At 40.7% G+C, this 18,618-nt stretch overlaps 1 protein-coding gene across 1 annotated transcript in view; it reads left to right on the plus strand.

Moving 5' to 3' along the window:
* Tnip3 (TNFAIP3 interacting protein 3) overlaps positions 1-18,618 on the plus strand; it is a 99,685-nt gene that overhangs the window by 38,329 nt on the left and 42,738 nt on the right. Inside the window, exon 3 of the mRNA XM_034512317.2 lies at positions 14,329-14,422. Within this exon, the coding sequence (XP_034368208.1) occupies positions 14,329-14,422 (94 nt within the window). The remainder of the gene's footprint in view (positions 1-14,328; positions 14,423-18,618) is intronic.

Below are 18,618 nucleotides of genomic sequence, written 5' to 3' on the forward strand. Positions count from 1 at the left end.
TGTGCCAATGTGTGGGCTATTTCCCACTTTCTCTTTCATTAGATTCAGAATGTCTTATTTTATGTGGAGGTCCTTGATCCACTTGAGCTTTGTACAAAGAGATAAAAATGGATCAATTTGCATTCTTCTACATGAAGACTGCCAGTTATACAAGCACAGTTTGTTGAGGAGGCTGTCCTTTTTTCCACTGGATGATTTTGGCTTCTTTGTCAAAGATCAAGTAACCATAGGTGTGTGGGTTCATTTCTGGGTCTTAAATTCTATTCCATTGATCTACCTGTCTGTCTCTGTACCAATACGATGCTTTTTTTTTTTTTTAAATCACTATTGTTCTCCAACACTACTACTGCTGATGCCAAGAAGTGCTTGCAGACAGGATCCTGGTATGGCTGTCTTCTAATAGGTTGTCCCATCATCTAAGACAGATATGTAGATATTTACAGCTAACCGTTGCACTGAGGCCAGGGACCCTATTGCAAGAGTTAGGGGAAGGACCGAAGGAGCTGAAGAGTATTGCAACTCTATAGGAAAAACAACAATATCAACTAACCGGACCTCCTCAGAGCTCCCAGGGACTAAGCCACTAACCAAAGAGTATACATGGGTCAGTCCATGGCTCTCACTATATATGTAGGACTGCCTTATCTGGCATTAGTGGGAGAGGGCATGCTTGGTCCTGTGGAGGCTTGATGCCCCAGAGAAGGGTGAGGCAGGGGTGGGTTGGTAGGTAGGGGAGCACCCTCTTAGAAGCCAAGAGGAGGGAGATGGGGTAGGGGGCTTATGAAAGGGAGACCAGGAATGGAGACACTATTTGAAATGTAAATAAATAAAATAATTTTTAAAAAAGAATTGTTTCTGGCAAACAGAAATCTTTTTAAGAGACTCGTTTTTCTGGTAGACCCACTCTTAGTCTTGCTTAGTGATTGTTCTGTTTAGGGTGTTTAGGATAATGTCATCAGCAGTGCCTTGTTGTTGTTGTTGTTGTTGTTGTTGTTGTTGTTGTTGTTGTTGTTGTTGTTTTGGTGGTGGCAGTGGTGGTGATGGGGTGTGTGTGTGGGGGGGTGGCTTTAGACCTAACAGTTCAGCCTTTTGTTGATGGTAAGGAATGGTAAATTCTCTGGCTACATCCTGTTTCTGGAGTCTTTGAGAAAAGGGGAACCTGAAATGCTGGTCCAAAACCAGAAGTCAAGTTGGCTGGAAATGGTAAGAGACCTGAGGAAACTGTGTTAGAAGCACCTATCTTAATGTCCTTCTGGTTATTTCACTAATTCTCTCTGGAAGAAACTGGAGAAGACAAAGAGAAATCACTATTATAGGAAGGACAGAAACCAGTGGGCCAAGGAGGAGTAACAGCCAGGACCCCAGAGAGGAGCATAGCAAGAAGTCCAAATTAGACATGGTCCCTGGAAGCCACAGTTGACAAGCCAGGTCTTTTTCCCTTGGTCAGGCTAGTTTACACTAGCTTTCAGTAAGCCCAGAGATAGCCATGTATGCAGAATGATCTGGGGCGATGGAGATGAGTCTATTTAGAAGCAGATTCTAGGCCATATCTGATTCCTAGGTGCTGTCTGTCACCTGAGTGGAAATCTGCTGGGACAGAAGAGAAAGCTAAGGAGCTTAGGGGTCTTCCTACTTCCAGGTCTGTCCCTTTGCCTGGAAGGTCTGGAAGACAAAGAGAACATGCACCGAGCAGGAGTGGGAAGAAGGGGTCCATTTGACCTGTGACAGATAAATCCAAGTCACAATTCCCTAAAAGCTTGCAAGAATCCTTTAAAGCTGAATTTTTTAAAAAGATAAGTTTTAGAAATATTAGTCTGACCACTGTCTGGAATCTGCACTGAAGCCCTCATAGTAGACAAGCAGTTAGTAAGTGTCTGTAAAGTGCTCAAGCAGATGTGTATCTTTGCACCATAACAAAATAAAACCTAAAAAGTTATTGTCATAATCGGTGTCCATGGCAACTGGTATAAAGCATTTCATTGGGGCTGGGTTACACTTTCAGAGGTTTAGTTTATTGTTATCACTGTGGGAAGCTGTTGGGGTCCACACTAGCCCCACGTTGGGGAGGCCAAAAAACGTCGCAGCCCAGGCAAAATGTTGAGGCCCGGGCCAACCCACATTTGGGCTGCCGCTCCAGTCTGCAGGTCGGAGTTCAGCAAGAGTGAGGGTGAGGGCAGACTCGAAGAATGGAGACCAGACAGGGTATGATTCAATCCCGTTTATTCTTCAGTCTCTCTTCCTCTAAGTATCTCCTTCTCTGTCTCCTCTGTCTGCTGTGTCTGATTCTGTCTGGAGCCAAGTGTCTTCTACCTAATGTCTGATGTGTCTGATTCTCTGATCTCAGTCTGATTCTGATCTGTTCTGTCTCTGCCTTTTATATGTCTCACTTCTAAGCCACGCCTCTAAGTTACACCTTTAATCATGCCCTTAGGTCTTGTCTCTAACTCTGATCTCTATACTTCTAAGTTATACTCTTAAATTACACACCTTTAATCTCACGCACCTTTAATCTCACGTACCTTTAATCTCAAGGTATCTAAACCAAGATTATCGGGGTGTTCTCAGCTGTTGTAGGCTATTGTAATCCAAGTCTCATGTCAGGGTATATGGCTCAAGATGGCTGCAAAGCTGATAGCCGCTTTCTGCTAAAAGTCGGCCCCCAACAGGAAGCCTGGCAGACATGGTGACAGAGGTGGAGTTGAGCAGTGTACATCTGGATCCAGAGGCAGCAGGAAGGGAACACTGGGCCTGGTTTCTGCTCTTGAAACCGCAAAGCCCACCCTTAGTGACACACTTTCTCCAACAAAGGCATACTTCCTCATCCTTTCAAACATTGCTACTCCTTAAGCATTTCAATCCATAAGCTTATAGGGGCCATTCTTATTCAATCCACCACAGTTATCAACATAGTGGAAGCATAAGCATTCATTTGAATAAGAAGCATGTTAAGTCTAGAAAAGAAAACCAATTTTGAGCCTGTGGCCATGATAATATAATTATTCCCAACTTATCTGATGAATTTTAGACTTTGAGGTCTTAACATCATATGTACCATCTTTAAGTCTCATTTTTCATACCTTGAATTATTTCCTCAGACCTTCACAGAGCGCCCTCACACACCTTAAGGCACTCGCTCAGACCTTTGCGATTCTCCTAATTTAAACACGTTTCCGAAACATTTAATCACTTACCTTGAGACATAAGTGTTCGGTTACTGAAAGCACTCACTGAAAAACAAGTTCTTTTAAATAAAACAATAGTAAAATGTAAATTTTGAATCAATAATGACAGTCTGGTAGCATTTACATTGAAATCTGTCTGTGTGCTTGTCTTTCTCAGCATGAAGCCTGTCATCGAGGTAAACTTGTCTGTGAGTTTGTCTTTCTCAGTGGAGACCTAGTGGCTCTAGGAAAAGCAAGGCTTGATTTTTACAGATAAAGTCAAGTCGGGCGGGCAGCTAATTGTTCCTCAGCCTGGAAGCCTTTTTATTTAAGAGACTCCAGTAATTTAATGTTAATTAAATCTTTTAAAAGGGGGATTTTAAGTTTGTATCATCAGCAAGTAACATGTCCATCTCTAGTAACCAAAGTTGCTAGAAAGCTAAGATGTCTTAAGGGGAAAGCAGACTTTTTAGCTAAGAATGGACTGACCTCGGAGCTGCAGCTTAGCAGGAGGGGCTGGCTGAGGTCAGCTTGCTGCTCTTAAACTGTCTGAGAAAGCTAGAGCCCTCCACCAATGTCATGCCAGAGATCTGAGTAGGAAGTATAAAGCAAACAGCCTCAGAACCAATGAAGAATGACAGAGACTTACTTGTTACATGGACAGGCAGCCTGCGCTCCTCCATGTTGATTCGATGGCTTTGATGGGGGTACAGGTTGTCAGTCTTTGTCTACCACACAAGGCAACATTAGGTCTCTGTCACAAGACCCAGAATCTCTAAGAGACTTTCTTGCGGTAGAACTTGGAGAACTGGTCTACTTTGGCAAGACAGTGTTTACAGTTTAGGTCATGTCCTGGCAGCAGGTAAGGCATGGGGTGTTTTTGTTTTTTGAGACCTGCTTTTGCTTTCGTAATGTAGAGATAACAAAATAAAGCAACCCATCTTGGAGGCCTACTGTTGCTTCCTTACTCTAAAAAAAAAAAAAAGAGATACAAGGATAAGCAGAGATCTCAGGACTAACTGTCTTCTGGGCACGGCCATAAAGCTTAACCAAAATGCCAGAGAAGTCAACATGTTAAGCTTAGTAAAGATGGCTGCCAGCCATGGACTGTGTACCACACTGCACATAGCGCGAGAATGTATGAGACCTCAGAGCCCACCTCCATATTGATGCTTTCTCCAACAAGGCCACACCTCCGAATAGTGGCATTCCCAATGGGCTAAACATTCGCCCACGTGTCTATAGGGCCCACACCTATTCAAACCACCACAGCTTCTCTGCACTTACATTTTCCTGTAACTATATTCTGGTTTTAAATTATCAGAAATACTACCACAACAATAATGACATTTTAATGTGTTCTATGATACGATTACAATTTGGATTTTTTTCTGATTTTGACCACCATTTATATGAATTTCAGCCACCTACCAAGATTTTCATTCGTAGGTTCGTGTGTTCATGGGTCTGTGTGTGTGTGTGTGTGTGTATAAGTGTATGACTGTGCATGCATGTGTGTCTGTAAATGTATGTGAATGTACCTATATGGATGTTAGTGTGCACATGTGTGCATGCACTTGTGTGTGTGTGTGTCTGTGTGATATCTTCTGCAGATACTTTCTGCCCTCTTTTGACAGAATTTTATATTTTAAACCAAAAAATATTTTATTAAAACTTTTAATAAAATATATTAAACAAAAGAAATGGGCTGTAATTTTTATTCACAGGTAACCCGCACATTCTGCCTCTCCATCTCTCCTTCCTTCTTCCAACATTCCTTTAGTGCCAAGTAAGTTTTTGATCAGGATACAATGAAATTATATAAACATTCCATTCTCCATCAAAAACATTGACTGGCATGGAGATTAATCATTTATTTGATAAGATGCTGTTTGCTTGTGGTGTGGATGAATCCCTGCCACTGTGTCCATGAGAAACGGGCTCTCCCCCTCTGAGCTACATCCCAAGCCAAAACTGTAGCTTTACTTTGTTTCCTTTGATGTTGAAAATATGTAATCACTTCTCGAAGCAGTATTCTCTGTTTTCTGAACCAAAAAATAAAAAAAAAAAAAAATATGCCAAGTTCTTAAATTCCGTATCTATATGAATTTGGTAAAAAGAATAATGAACATAGATTACACTCCACATGCACAAGGGTGACAGTCCTTTAATCCCAGGTAACATGTCATCTATCTTTTTGTGAAGCTATTAAGGGCAAGGCCCTGTGTCAGAGGTGGAAAAGGTCGCAGAACATGTTCAATCAAATCATTGGAACCTATCACTATATGTGAGAAATTCTGTACATTATCACGAGCTGTCTATGTCTTCTATAGTCCGTGTAGGCAGGCAGCTGTTCAGTAATTGTGCTGTATGCAATATCTACTAAGGATATTCTAGCAACTACAAAGATAGTTAAATTAAAAAAAATGCTTTCTTTGTTTGTCCAGCTTCTAAAATTCTGGTAGCTGAAAGATTAGCATGGTTTCTGCACAAAGAAGAAATGATACTTCATGACGTATCCTTTATTTTAAACCATGATGCCACAGTGTAGAAGAATGCTAGGTCAGTGAGGCAGGAGTGGATGGATGGGGAGCACCCTCATAGAAGCAGGGTAAGGGGGATGGGATGGGGGTTTGCAGAGGGGAAACAGGGAAAGGGGATAACATTTGAAATGTAAATAAATAAAATCTCCAGTTAAAAAATCTTTTTAATAAAATGTTTAAAAAAGAAATAGGCTGTAATTTTTATTCACAGGTAACCCACACATGCTGCTCCTCCATCTCTTCTCCCTTCATCCTACAGTATCTCAGTCTCTGAAGTTCAAATTCAGGGTGAAAACCTCAAGGAAGAAACGTAAATAATGCTTTTCTAGTGAACTAGATGCAGAGCGCCCTCTAGGGACGCCATTCTATTAATGCACTATTATTTCCTACTTAAATGAGCCAAGTGGAGATGAAAGACCAGACAGCACAGGCAGCCAGTGTCTGCTCCAGTCTGGTTTCTCTATTTTTGTGGTTCTTCTAGACATAGTCACGAGAAGTTTGCCCTGTGCATCTTGCATCAGAAAAGTGACCTGGATAATATCAAAACATAGCAAAGAAACAAGGATCCATCCAGGAATGCAGGAGGACAGTAACAGAGTCTATATCTTGCTCACCTGGGCATACATGTCAGAAATAAAATACACTTTTAGAGAATTACTTACATTATTAATAACACATTACCTTGGATAAAACGTTGGAAACGTTTCTTCTTGCCCAAGGACAATACTCTGAGGGTCATCTGAGGACTCAACCAGTAAAGGTGCTTGCCAACAGGACTAAGGGCATCCTGTGACCCACAGGATGAAAAGAAAAAACTGACCCACATAAATAGATAGATGGGTGGATAGATGATAGACAGATAGATGATGGAATTTTTTAAAGCCTTTAAAGTCTCTGAGTAAATGCTTTTTCTTCTGCTTTTCAAGTCATAGCTTTTCATGTCTTCAGTAATGTGGTAACTAAAACATTAAGACTTATTAACTTAAAATACCCCACACAGTTTGTCTGTTGACTAATTAGTTTCTTCCCCCAAATCCAGAAGCATATAAAAATATCCACCATACTTTTTTGTGACACTATTCTTGGGGAGGCATGAAGGAAAATCTACTTATCCCAGACAGACACTTCTGGATGTGAGCCGGTGTCTGTTCTAGACAGTTTAGTTAGTCTGGCCTCTTTCCTGGCAGTCCACTGGTCTGACAGAATCTTCACATTCCTTACTGTTAATGTAACCTCAGAGAATGAGGAGCTCCTGAATCTGGTCATCTTCAGGGACTTCCTGAAGCCATTAAGATGTTTCCTTCCTAAGTTTTGATAAGCTTCCTTACAATATAATGTTTTATTTCCGAGGAAACTAGAACACAACACACACTAGTAAAAAGTAATGTGTAGAACTTTGAGCCTTGATCAGGATCTTTTCAGCTACAGTTCTCTGTCTAGGTTACCAACCCCTGGCCTTTGAACATCTGGAAGCATCTCCATTTAAAAAAAAAAAAAAAAGAAAGAAAGAAACTGCTAGCATTTTTTCTTTGTTTCATACTTAAATCTTTGTTCTCCAGAATTTTTCCTTTGAAAACAAGGCTGAAAACACAAGATAAAAGCTCAAACTGTGATTGTAGCAGTGAGTGGGTGGGACATGTGGACTCTGAAGGAGAAAAAATACTAGCTCTGAATATTTGTCCTGGCTTTGCTGTCTGTCCTTTGCCCTGCTGAGTGTGGCTTCTTTGTCACATAGGAGATGAAATGAGAGGTCATGTGGTTACTCCCAGAAGTGTAGTTTTCTGTTTTGTCTGTGGAGTGTAATTATTTTCTCCAGGAATTTACCTACATGCCAGTGCTAATTAAATAGCTATATCATGTAACCATGAAACGAAGTCTTTTTTGAATTGTATGTTTGCCACACACCATCAATGCTAGCTAGAAAGATACAGGTTCCCGGGGTGTTAACATCCAGTGTGCAAGAAGTTGAGAGCATGAATCAGGCACAGGGTAAAGTGAACAACTGCCCAGGATTTTATTCAGCTCATGAATAAGCAAGGTATAGCAAAAGATAAGGTGGTTCAATCACAGAACACTTGAAAAACTATGTGTATATATCAGCAATTAATGAGAACTGCTAGAGTAGAAGGGGCAGATTACACAAAAAACTTCTCTTTAAAACAATAATCCATAACGTTTGAAGTTTTTTTTTTTTTCTACTAGAAATGATTCTTCAGGTCAGCCATAGCTTGGCTCTGATAAACTAATAAAATATAAATAATTAAATGACTCTGAGTAAGCTTTGTAAACAATAACGTTCAAGACAGTCATTTGGGGGATAAATGTTTTGAATGCTTTAAAGATGTTTCCACTGGAAACCTTTGAACCTTTGAACTGAAAGCACAAGGACTCCAAATATTCCTGGCAGTTACTCATTCCTTTCCCTGTTCTCTCTACTGGTCTACTGGACTCCTGGTAGGAGAGTTGTCTGTGGAGAAAAGGATCACAATCACAGAGAAGCCAGGGAAAGCTAATTTTCAAAAGTTTATTGTCAAATTGGCTTCACACACTGTCCCCCTGTGCCTACTAATTCCTATTATAATTATGCAATGAAATTTTGCTTTAAAGTGGTCCTAAGTGTGTGTGTGGGGGGTGCAGTGCATGTGCATGTATGTGGAACCAAGACCTGGGATTCCTTCTTTAGGCACCATCTGTCTTTTTCTGAAACATGATCTGAGACCTAGTCTGGGGCTCAGCAAGTGGACTTAGGTGGCTGGGCAAAGATTTCTGGGACACTCCATGTCCTTGTCTCTCTAGTGCTGAGATTGTGTCTGGGGGCTTGGTGTGCTGTATTTTTGCAGTTCTGGGTCATCAAACTCAGATCTTAGGGTTTGTGAGGAAAAACAAGACCAAGCTGTGTCCCCAGCCTCTGTTTTTTTATTTTTTTAATTTTTATTGCTATTGTTTTGTTTTGCAATCGACTGCAAGTCTCAGTTCATTGTATTATAATAAGGATACAACCGTGTATGCAATTAATTAGTGATCTAAAAAGAAAACAGAAGCCTACTAAGTTTAATGATTTTTGCTCTCAGTTGTCAGAATTGTGACTGTAGAAAAGAAGCAAGCCTGCAGTTCTCTTGTTTTTAGGAAACATTGAAGTTCATAAAACATAAAAAAGTATACCAATTAACAGCAAAGTGAAAAATATTTCCACCTACTTAGTTTTTACATTTATTAGACAATATTCTAAAAATAAATGTGTTCATATTCTTATAACACCTAAATAGGTTGTCTTCTATCCAATTACATTAGTAAACATTTTATTATCTCTTATACTAAATTGGATTTGGGCTTTTAAAATTATTTTTCCTTATTTTCAGCAATATACTAAATTTCTGAGTTTGAGTTTCTAAGCTCACTGGTGACAACCCTTGGTAACTCTGTAGCATCTTTGGAATAAAGCAACAGAAACGAAGCTCCATTTGGCAGCAGTCAGCAAAAAGCAGCCTTGTGCTGGGTTATCACTGAGCCCATCAGAAATAAAATATTGTGTTCTTTTCCTAGTTTATAAACCAAGCCAATGGGGTAGGTACACTGAGGGACTCACACTAGGCCCACTCTGCTTGACCTCTGAAGAGTATCTATCTATTTAGCTTCTACTAAATGTTTCCAGAGAGTCTTCAAATCAAATTTCTCAGTCATACCCATGGTGGCATAGACACTGGCAGTAACTGTTCCAATGACAATAGCAGATTAGTTTAAGTCCTGCCCAAGATGTGATACCCAGATCTATGCCTGTCCCACCTCTGTTCAGCTGCCAACTGAATGAGCTCTGGGTATGTATGCCCATCCCACTCTACACAGAGATGACCAAACTCCCTGATGCTTGTCATTTACACGTTGGGCTCTCTGTTGCTGTCACTTCTCTTCTTCCTAGTGACTGAAGGCAACTGAGAGAAGCACCCTCTTCAGAATGGTCAGGAACCCATCTCTCAGTGAGGATGCCTGTTGCCTCTGAGTTTGGCAGATACATATCTAACCATACTCTAAGGTCTAGCTATGAGACAGCCCCTTTACCCACCTGTGCAAATGCAGAGAGAAGGGAGCTGCCAGTCTTCTTGCACATCCAGCAATCAAGTTGAAGTGATGAGAATCCTCACTGCATGTGGTTTTCCTCTGTGACGTCCGTGCTTTGCAGTAGTGAACATATAACCCAGGTAGTAAAGACAGGGCTGCTGTGAGGGCAACGAATGTTCAAATGCCCATTTCTGAAGCTGTTATCAGAGTCTTCTTGCTTGATAACCTATGCTCTGCCTCATTTGATCCATGAGTGTGAGTTTATTTATATACATTTTAGATAACTTAGTGTTTACAATTGTGTTAATAGGTATTTTGAATTAAACATTACCAAGGGATCACTCTATTCAATAACCAATATTCATGGAGGGCCAATATCTGCTAGGGAACAGAACTACAATTTAAAGCAAATAAACTTTTTTTTTTTTTTGGAATATACAGAGGGAACTGAACTTTGAAAAGATATCAAGGTAATCAGAAACTTGAAAAGAAAATAAAACAGAACTGAGGGACAAGGGTAGAAAGAATATAGAAAGCTGGTTCAGGTGGCAGATAAACAGAAGCATCCTTAATAAAGTGGCATTTAATCTAAGATTTAAATAAACTGGATGAGAGCCAGGAAGCCAATGGCAGTAACCAGGCCCCAGAGAGTGAACTGTGTTTAACATCTTTTATAAACTGTGAAGAAGCCATCATGGGAAAGAACACTGAAGAAAGGATCAAAGACAAAGTCAGGAAGGCAGCAAGGAACTAGATCCTTTCAGGACCTGGACCTCAGAGTGGGTCTTCTCAAGGGATCCTCATGCCTATGGTCTCAAATGCACACAAACGTGTTATTCGCCAAAGGTTACAATGCCAGAAAATAGTGTGGCCTCTTGGCAGGCAAGACTGGATCACAGTACAAGTTGGAAGGCTCCCTGGTCTTCAGTGCACTCCAATTCTGAATCTAAAGGTTGAAGGGCAGTTTCTGTTACGGTTAATCATGATACTCAGTTGATTTGAGCAACACCTGGGAGACTAGCAAAGCACAGCCCTGGCCATACCTTCATGGGAAGATCTGCCCTCATTCCAATCTAAAATACGAGATAAGAAAAGGACAATTACCAGCATAGCTGTCATTTGTGTGCTGGCTGGACCCTCACAACGTTCTTTGTTACTACCCTATTATCCGTTATTCTGCCCTACCCTGGCCCAAAGCAGTTGATCCAGCTGGCCTTGGACAGAAACCTCTAAGACACTAAAAGGTATACCTTTCCTCTTTTGTTCCTTTTAGGTATTTGTTAGTGACAGAAAAAAAAGCCAACAAAGTTACTGAAGGGGTCTTAGGAGTCAGTCCTCTGAGAGGAGTGTGGGAGCCTTGAAGTTAGGGTCATATTCTGCACAGTACTTATTCACTCAAGAAAGGTGCTCTATAGCTTTCTGTTTGGCAGTAGGATAGTGTTTCTGTAGATTCTGTTTTGTAGCAGTATAGTGTTCGGTGTACTAGACCGTATGAGGTACAGACATTTCACAGCCTGCTAGGAACATTAAAAAAAAAATGGAGATTCAGTCGCATTATTTATGGATATTTTTACTACAAATACTAGAAAAACAAAACTAGATTTGTTGCTTAAAATAACACACATGGTTAATTCTAGACATAGAGCAGTAAGGTCAGTTGCTTACTTTGGGTCTAATTATTATGAGCAAAGTCAAGTGCTATCATAAGTCTAGGTGTTACTGTTTCCTCCTGACAGCTACTATAAAGAAGGTACTAGGTTGGGCAGGCAACCCAAGCAGCCACTGCCATCCAGACATACTGCTAGACCTTCCAACTCCATGCTTATTTTATTTGGGAACAATTTAGAACTTCTTAATCTATGGGGCTCAAAGTCATTCTCTCTCTCTCTCTCTCTCTCTCTCTCTCTCTCTCTCTCTCTCTCTCTCTTTCTCTTTTTCTCTCTCCTTCTCCCTCCTTCCCTCCCTCCCTCCCTCCATCCCTCTCTGTCTCTGTCTCTCGTGTGTGTGTGTGTGTGTGTGTGTAGAAATAATAGTTACTAAATTTAATGCAATAATTTCTTGTGTTTTAATGAGAAGCTTTCTTTTTCTTTTATTTATTTTTTATTTATTTTTATTAAATATTTTGTTTACATTTCAGATGTGATCCCCTTTTCCCATTCCTTCTTACCCAGGAACCCCCTATCCCATCCCCCCTCCTCCTGTTTCTATGAGGATGTGCTCCCAACCCTCCCACCCACTGCCACTTCCCCACCCACAAATTTCCCCCACACTGGGATATCCAGCCTTCACTGGACCAAGGACTTCCTTTCCAACCTATGCCTGACAATGTCATCCTCCCCTACATATAAAGCTGGAGCCATGGGTCCCTCTCTATGTACTCCCAGGCTGGTGGTTTAGACCCTGAAAGCTCTGGTTGCTTGGTATTGTTGCTCTCCCCATGGGGCTACAAATCCTTTCAGCTCCTTCAGTCTCTTCTCTCACTCCTCCATTGGGACCCCCATGATCAGTTCAGTGGTTATCAGTGAGCATCGGCCTCTGTGTATTTCAGGCTCTAAAATACCTCTAAGGAAACAGTTATATCAGGCTCCTGTCAGCATGCACTTCCTGACATCCACATCAGCATCTACCTTTGGTGACCGAACATGGGATGGATACCCAGGTGGAGCAGTCTCTGGACGGCCCCTCCTTCAGTTTCTGTCTCATGCTTTGTCTTCATATTTTCTCCCATAAGTATTTTGTTACCCCTTCTAAGAAGGGCGAAAGCACCCACACTTTGCTCTTCCTTGTTCATGAGCTTCATGTAGTCTGCTAGTTGTATCTTGGGTATTGCGAGCTATTGGGCTAATATCCAATTATCAGTGAGTAAATACCATGTGTGTTCTTTTGTGATTGGGTTACCTCACTCAGGATGATATTTTCTAGTTCCATCCATTTGCCTAAGAATTTCTCGAATTCATTATTTTAATAGCTGAGTAATATTCCATTGTGTGAATGTACCACATTTTCTGTGTCCATTCCTCTGTTGAAGGACATCTGGATTCTTTCCAGCTTCTGGCCATTATAAATAAAGCTGCTATGAACATAATGGAGCATATTTCCTTGTTATATGTTAGAGCATCTTCTGGGTATATGCCCAGGAATGGGATACCTAGGTTCTCAGGTAATGCTATGCCCAATTTTCTGAGGAACCTCCAGACTGATTTCCAGAGTGGTTGTACCAGCTTGCAATCCCACCAACAATGGAGGAGTGTTCCTCTTTCTCCACATCCTCACCAGCATCTGCTATCACCTGAGTTTTTGATCTTAGCCATTCTGACTGGTGTGAGGTGGAATCTCAGGGCTGTCATTCCAACACAGCATAATGGGAAAGAATACTGATGTGGGCTGGAGCAATGTCACCATGGAGGGTTAGACTCACAACCAAACTGACAAGAATACTGGTCTTGCACTAGAAGGGATGCTGCACTGTCAGTACCATCAGTAACTGGCCACTGGATGGAACACAGCTTATGGTGGTGCGTGGCAGAATGAAGCAAGGTTAGATTCTCCTAACAGTTGCTTCAACATACTCTCAGCTAGAAAGTAGCATCTCCTTCTGATGGCAAGTAAATGCTTAAGGATTTGGTGTGAGCTTAACTAAGGTATACAGAAATAAAAAACATCAAGAGGGGCTAATGAACAGAATGAATATTTCTAGAATTCTACACTCATTGTGGACAGTGTCCCTGACATATTCTCTCTTTGGCTCCTGAGATGCCTATTAAGTGTACATTATCCTATCAATCTATCATATTCATTTTCCCCAGGTTTGCTTCATTTATATTTTACTGCATTTTTCTTGCATGTATTACTTTTTACTAATCATCTCCTCAAACTGTATATATATATATATATATATATATATATATATATATATATATATATAAAATATTTAGCTTTTATTTTGGGCAGTATGGCTGAGATGATTCAGCAGGTCATGCAATTGCCATAGAAAGCATGAGAATCTGAGTTTGAACCCCACACAAGCCAGTCATAGAAGCACACCTCTGTATCCCAGTATGTCCTTGGTAAGATAAGAGGGTTAAGTGGAAAGAGAGTCCCTGAAACTTGTGGGCCACCTAACCTGGAACACAATTTGAACAACAAAGAGCCTTCACAGACAAGGTGGAGTGGAAGGCCAACACCTCCACCCTCCATATGCCTTCTTACAGACTCTCTCTCTCTCTCTCTCTCTCTCTCTCTCTCTCTCTCTCTCTCTCACACACACACACACACACACAAAGCCACTCTCTCTATATATATTAGCATATATATATGATTCTGTCCTACAAGGGTTACTGGGTGTGATTTTACTGAGTAAATCAACATTCTGAACTCATGTTAATGTAGATAAAATGAGGGTAGGAGTGACTGTTAGCAAGGAGTTTTGTTGTGGCAGCTGATAAAGAAAGATGATTGCAGAGAGTTACCCTGCACTATACCACCTTCCTGTCTGTTGTAAACTCACTGCATCCTTAAATAACTTTCTATCACTTTTGTCACAAGTGACTGGCCTGTGTCCTTCCCAGGTGTGAGAGCGTGGAACTTGATGACAAAATCCGGGATCTGATAGCAGGTTGCCCAGAAGCCACAGCCAGCCACAGAAATGTCCATTCTTCTAAGGTAAGGAGTCATTCTCTTCCTGCTTTCTCTCAACACACACTTTACAATGTGTTCATCCAAGCCATTTATGGTCAGCCCTCAACTTTCTTGATGGCTGAGAAGGCAGTGTGAGTCAGAACAAGCTTTGTCTTCTAGTCAGTATAAAGCCCCTGCCAGGAGGAAGCCTAAAACAAAGCCTCTGGGTTTTCAGAGAAACAAGAACGGAGTCCTGCTACTGGAAAGAGTACTGGGTACCAAAAGCATCTTTGGAGAAGGTGACCCAGTTGGCTAAGATCAGCACAATTCATAACCATAGGGTTTTTTTTGCCATTGATTTTATTTCTTTCTGCGTTGCTTAAAAGAGGGGGGTGCTTTATTGATAAGGAATTGTTTTGGCTTTTGATTTTCTTTGAAGATGTTTGTTTGTCGCACTGCTGTGTACGTGGAGATGATAAGCTGTAGCTCAGGATGTGGGAGGTGGCTTTTCAGGGATTCATCATAAAACACAGGGGACTGTGCAGCTGTGGGCAATTCACAATTTAGATCTCATGTCTAACAGTCATTTCTAAGATCCAATGGGAGTACTTTTGCACTCCCAGCTGATGTTGAAAACTGAATACATTCGATTTTGATCAAAAATAACTTCAGTTCTTATCAGTAAAGTAGCACATAGAAGACTATAAGAATCAGAGACGAACATTTCATGTAGAGCAAATGGGGACTAGATGACCCTAAAAGAACATTTATTGCCATAGAAACTTTGCAACCATAAATTCACATGCTTTCTTTTCTTTTTTTTTTCTTAAGAAATATCTCAGAATTATACAAGCTTCAGCCGTCACTAACACAGACATAAACACTATAAGACTCCTACCTTGAAAATGAAGCACTGTTAGGGAGCACCATTCAGATGGTGAAACCGTCTTGAAAATCCAAAACCAAATGAACAAAAACTTAGTAGCTTCTACCTTGACAAATTTAATTGACACTTGTACCTTTCTGTTCACCCCTCCTCTTATTTTCAATTAACAGGAACCAGAGTTCAATTTTCTTCAAATGTCTAACCCATTCATATCTATAGTCCTCTCCTCTCATGTACTTTGTTTCTCTGGTCCTTTTCTTCATTGTTCAGGGTTGTGACTGAAGGAAACAGTACGAAGAATAATGAAAAGAAAATAATTCTCCTACATATGTACTTGGAAATTGTGGGTGTGTGCCACTTGTGTGAAGGTACCTATTGTTACTTCCCTAGTTGACAGTGTGAACCTGGGACAGTGGAGCCTAAAATGAAGCAGATAAAAGTCATGTGCAATAGACATCTTTATTTGAGTTATTATAGCGGGAGATATTTAAAATTGAATTACCAGCTTGGCTGCCAGCACAGCCACCATGTTTCGGCACTAATACCTGCATAGGCAGGCTGCCTTGCCCCAGCCGGTTGTCATCATCTTGGCAGGCTTTCCAGCAGGACCAGAGCTCCCGAGTTCCCTTTGAGGCCACACCAGCCCAACACCATGACAGCCCATCCTGCAATCAGCCACCACATTACCCATCACCCAGCAAAATCAAAATTCTTAATGCACATATCAATGGATTTATATATCAATAAAATCTCAATACACAAGATGCCCAGACAATTTAGATGTTATCTTAATTATCCTAAGCTTTTGATATGCATAACTACCTGAGACTACTAAAGCCATGAAGATTCACATCTGCGTCCATTTTGCCTTCTCCTCTCCCTCTCCTCCTGTGTCTCCCTCTCTACCACTCTTAACTCTGCTTCCCTTCTCCCTGTCCAATCACAGGCCTCCTGCTGCAAATAGATTGGACAGGGAAATTTCTGCTACACTTCACCCTCTCTGTTAGAATAAAAAAAAATGATCGAGCAAACAAACAACAAACCCTTTCTCTCAAAATAGAAATGAGCACAGCTATTACCATTTTGTGATTATAAGGTACAAGAAAGACCTACTACCCAGTCCAACATTATAGTCAATAAAAAAGAGCACTGTCATCTATCCTTACTTAACAGACTCAGGTCTAGAAGTGCAGCTTTTTTGGTAGCCAAAACAAGACAAAGCATTAGAACCAATCCCCAACAGAAGCCCTGTATATTTGCCTACTGGGTGTACTATTCAGTTTCTGTTCAGATCATTCACAAACCTACAGCCATGTTCACGTTCCCATCCGGCATTTGTTCCTCCCTGCTTTGGTGTAAACATCAGCTTTCTTTACACATCATTCGTAAGTGTTATTACTTGTTATTTTGGAATTTTTATTTGTTACATTCAATCTTTTTAAATGTCGTGTATATGTGTACAAATATTTGGTGCACACATGCCATGACAAGTTTTGTGGCGATAAGGGGACAAGTTGAAAGAGTTCTTCTCGCCTTCTACCATGTTAGCTTCAGAAATCAAATTGAGATCATCAGACTTGTTGACACACATCTTTACCCACTGAGCTATCTCACTGGTAGAGCATAGGCTTTTAGAAAGTAAGTTGTTTAGAATCATACGAAATATATCACAACGGAGATTTTCCTAGAGGATGTCAGCATATTCAATGGCACGTGCTATAATAGAGTCATATTTAGAATAAATGGCCTCTAGAATTTCCTTACAAATAATTCTCAGAATCCATAGGGAAAGCTAATGTGCAGTGCACTTATGGGAATCAAGTTTTTGTTTTGTTTTTTTTTTTTTATCGTTATGACAAATGTCTGAGAGAATTTAAAGGAGGAAAGATTTGTTTGGCTCATTTTTTTTTAAAGCTTCATTTTTTTTTTTTTTGAAGCTGTTATGAGGCAGAACAACATGGCAGAAAGGTCCAGAAGAGCAATGTTGCTTGTCTTATGGTGTCAAGGAAAAGAAAGCTACAGAGCAGAGGTAGCCAGAGACAAAGAACACCTTTCCAGGCCATGTAACTACTAACCTATTTTTTCCATCTAGGTTCCACCTCTCCTTTGGAAAACTTCCTAATAATGTTGTCATATTGTAAATATATCCCAGGATTAATCCATCCATCAATTAAATCAGCTTCCTAGGACCCAATCACTTCCAAAGCTTATTGGCTTTTAGCACACGAGGATTTGAGAGAACACTTTATACCCGAATCATCCCACTTACAGAAGCAATCTCCCTGTTCTCACATGAAAGATGCCATGTGACCTTTCTTATGTCTGTCTCCCGCAGTCTGCTAATGGTTTTTATATATCTACCTCTTACCTAGATGTCTGCTTTCAGTCACACTGCCATCTTTGTACCAAGCATTCCCCAGCTAGGGTATGTCCTCTGATGTCCTAAAGGCAGCTGCATACGGTGGCTTCTACCTTTGAGGATAAGAAATGTTTTTCTCAGCATTAGTTATGCAAGTTCCTCATGTCATCTTGTACTTCCAATACTTTCCAGAGATGTGTATCATTACTATCTATCAGCTTCCTACTGTTTGGGTTCTGGATGGGGTCTAGTTAGTAACTACTCTGATCCAGCAATTTGCAAAGCATTTCTCTACACTAGCCTATTTAATCCTTACCCCTGTCCAGATGGGGAAAAGACTTAATAATATGAAATAATTTTTGCATGATCTTACAGCTCATAGGATTTAGAATCAGTACCTAAGCTTAAATCTATCTAACTAAAACCATTATTCTACTGTTTTGCTTTTATTCTCCCCTCCTTCCTGTCTGTCATCTGGGAACTGTGCTCTGGTTTGTGTCAGGAGTGATTGCAGTCTCTCAGGTGCCGCTTCTCTTCTTGGCCACAGCACTCCACTTGCTTCAACCAGTAGCCCCTTCCTCTCTTTCTCAAAAGAACAGCCCTGGGAGGGAGTCTTCATTATTCACGCTCCAGACTGTCCTCTGAATGTGTCCTCAAATATTTGATTCCTTGAGTAAATAGCTTGGTCTCCACGACAAGTGGCTGGAACTTGGATTTAATGCAGTAACACTCTGAAGGAGGCAATTCTCTACTCAGAACAAAGCAAACACTTTCATACTTTTCACTGTGATAACGACAGAATGAAAAGGATTGGAACATTTCTATTTGAGTAGGCAGGAGTGGGCCAGTGGCCAAGGAACTATGGAAGGCAGCTCTGGTTTCACTTTGAATGGAGTCATCGCTAGAATGATAGGCAGACTCTTGGTGCAGGAGCAGAAAATCAGTTTACAACTTGATGAGTTTGGAAGATAATGGAATAGAAGAGGTATAATTTAA

Source organism: Arvicanthis niloticus, chromosome 9 (genome assembly GCF_011762505.2).
Source record: "Arvicanthis niloticus isolate mArvNil1 chromosome 9, mArvNil1.pat.X, whole genome shotgun sequence".
In the NCBI taxonomy this organism is placed as follows: Eukaryota; Metazoa; Chordata; class Mammalia; order Rodentia; family Muridae; genus Arvicanthis; species Arvicanthis niloticus.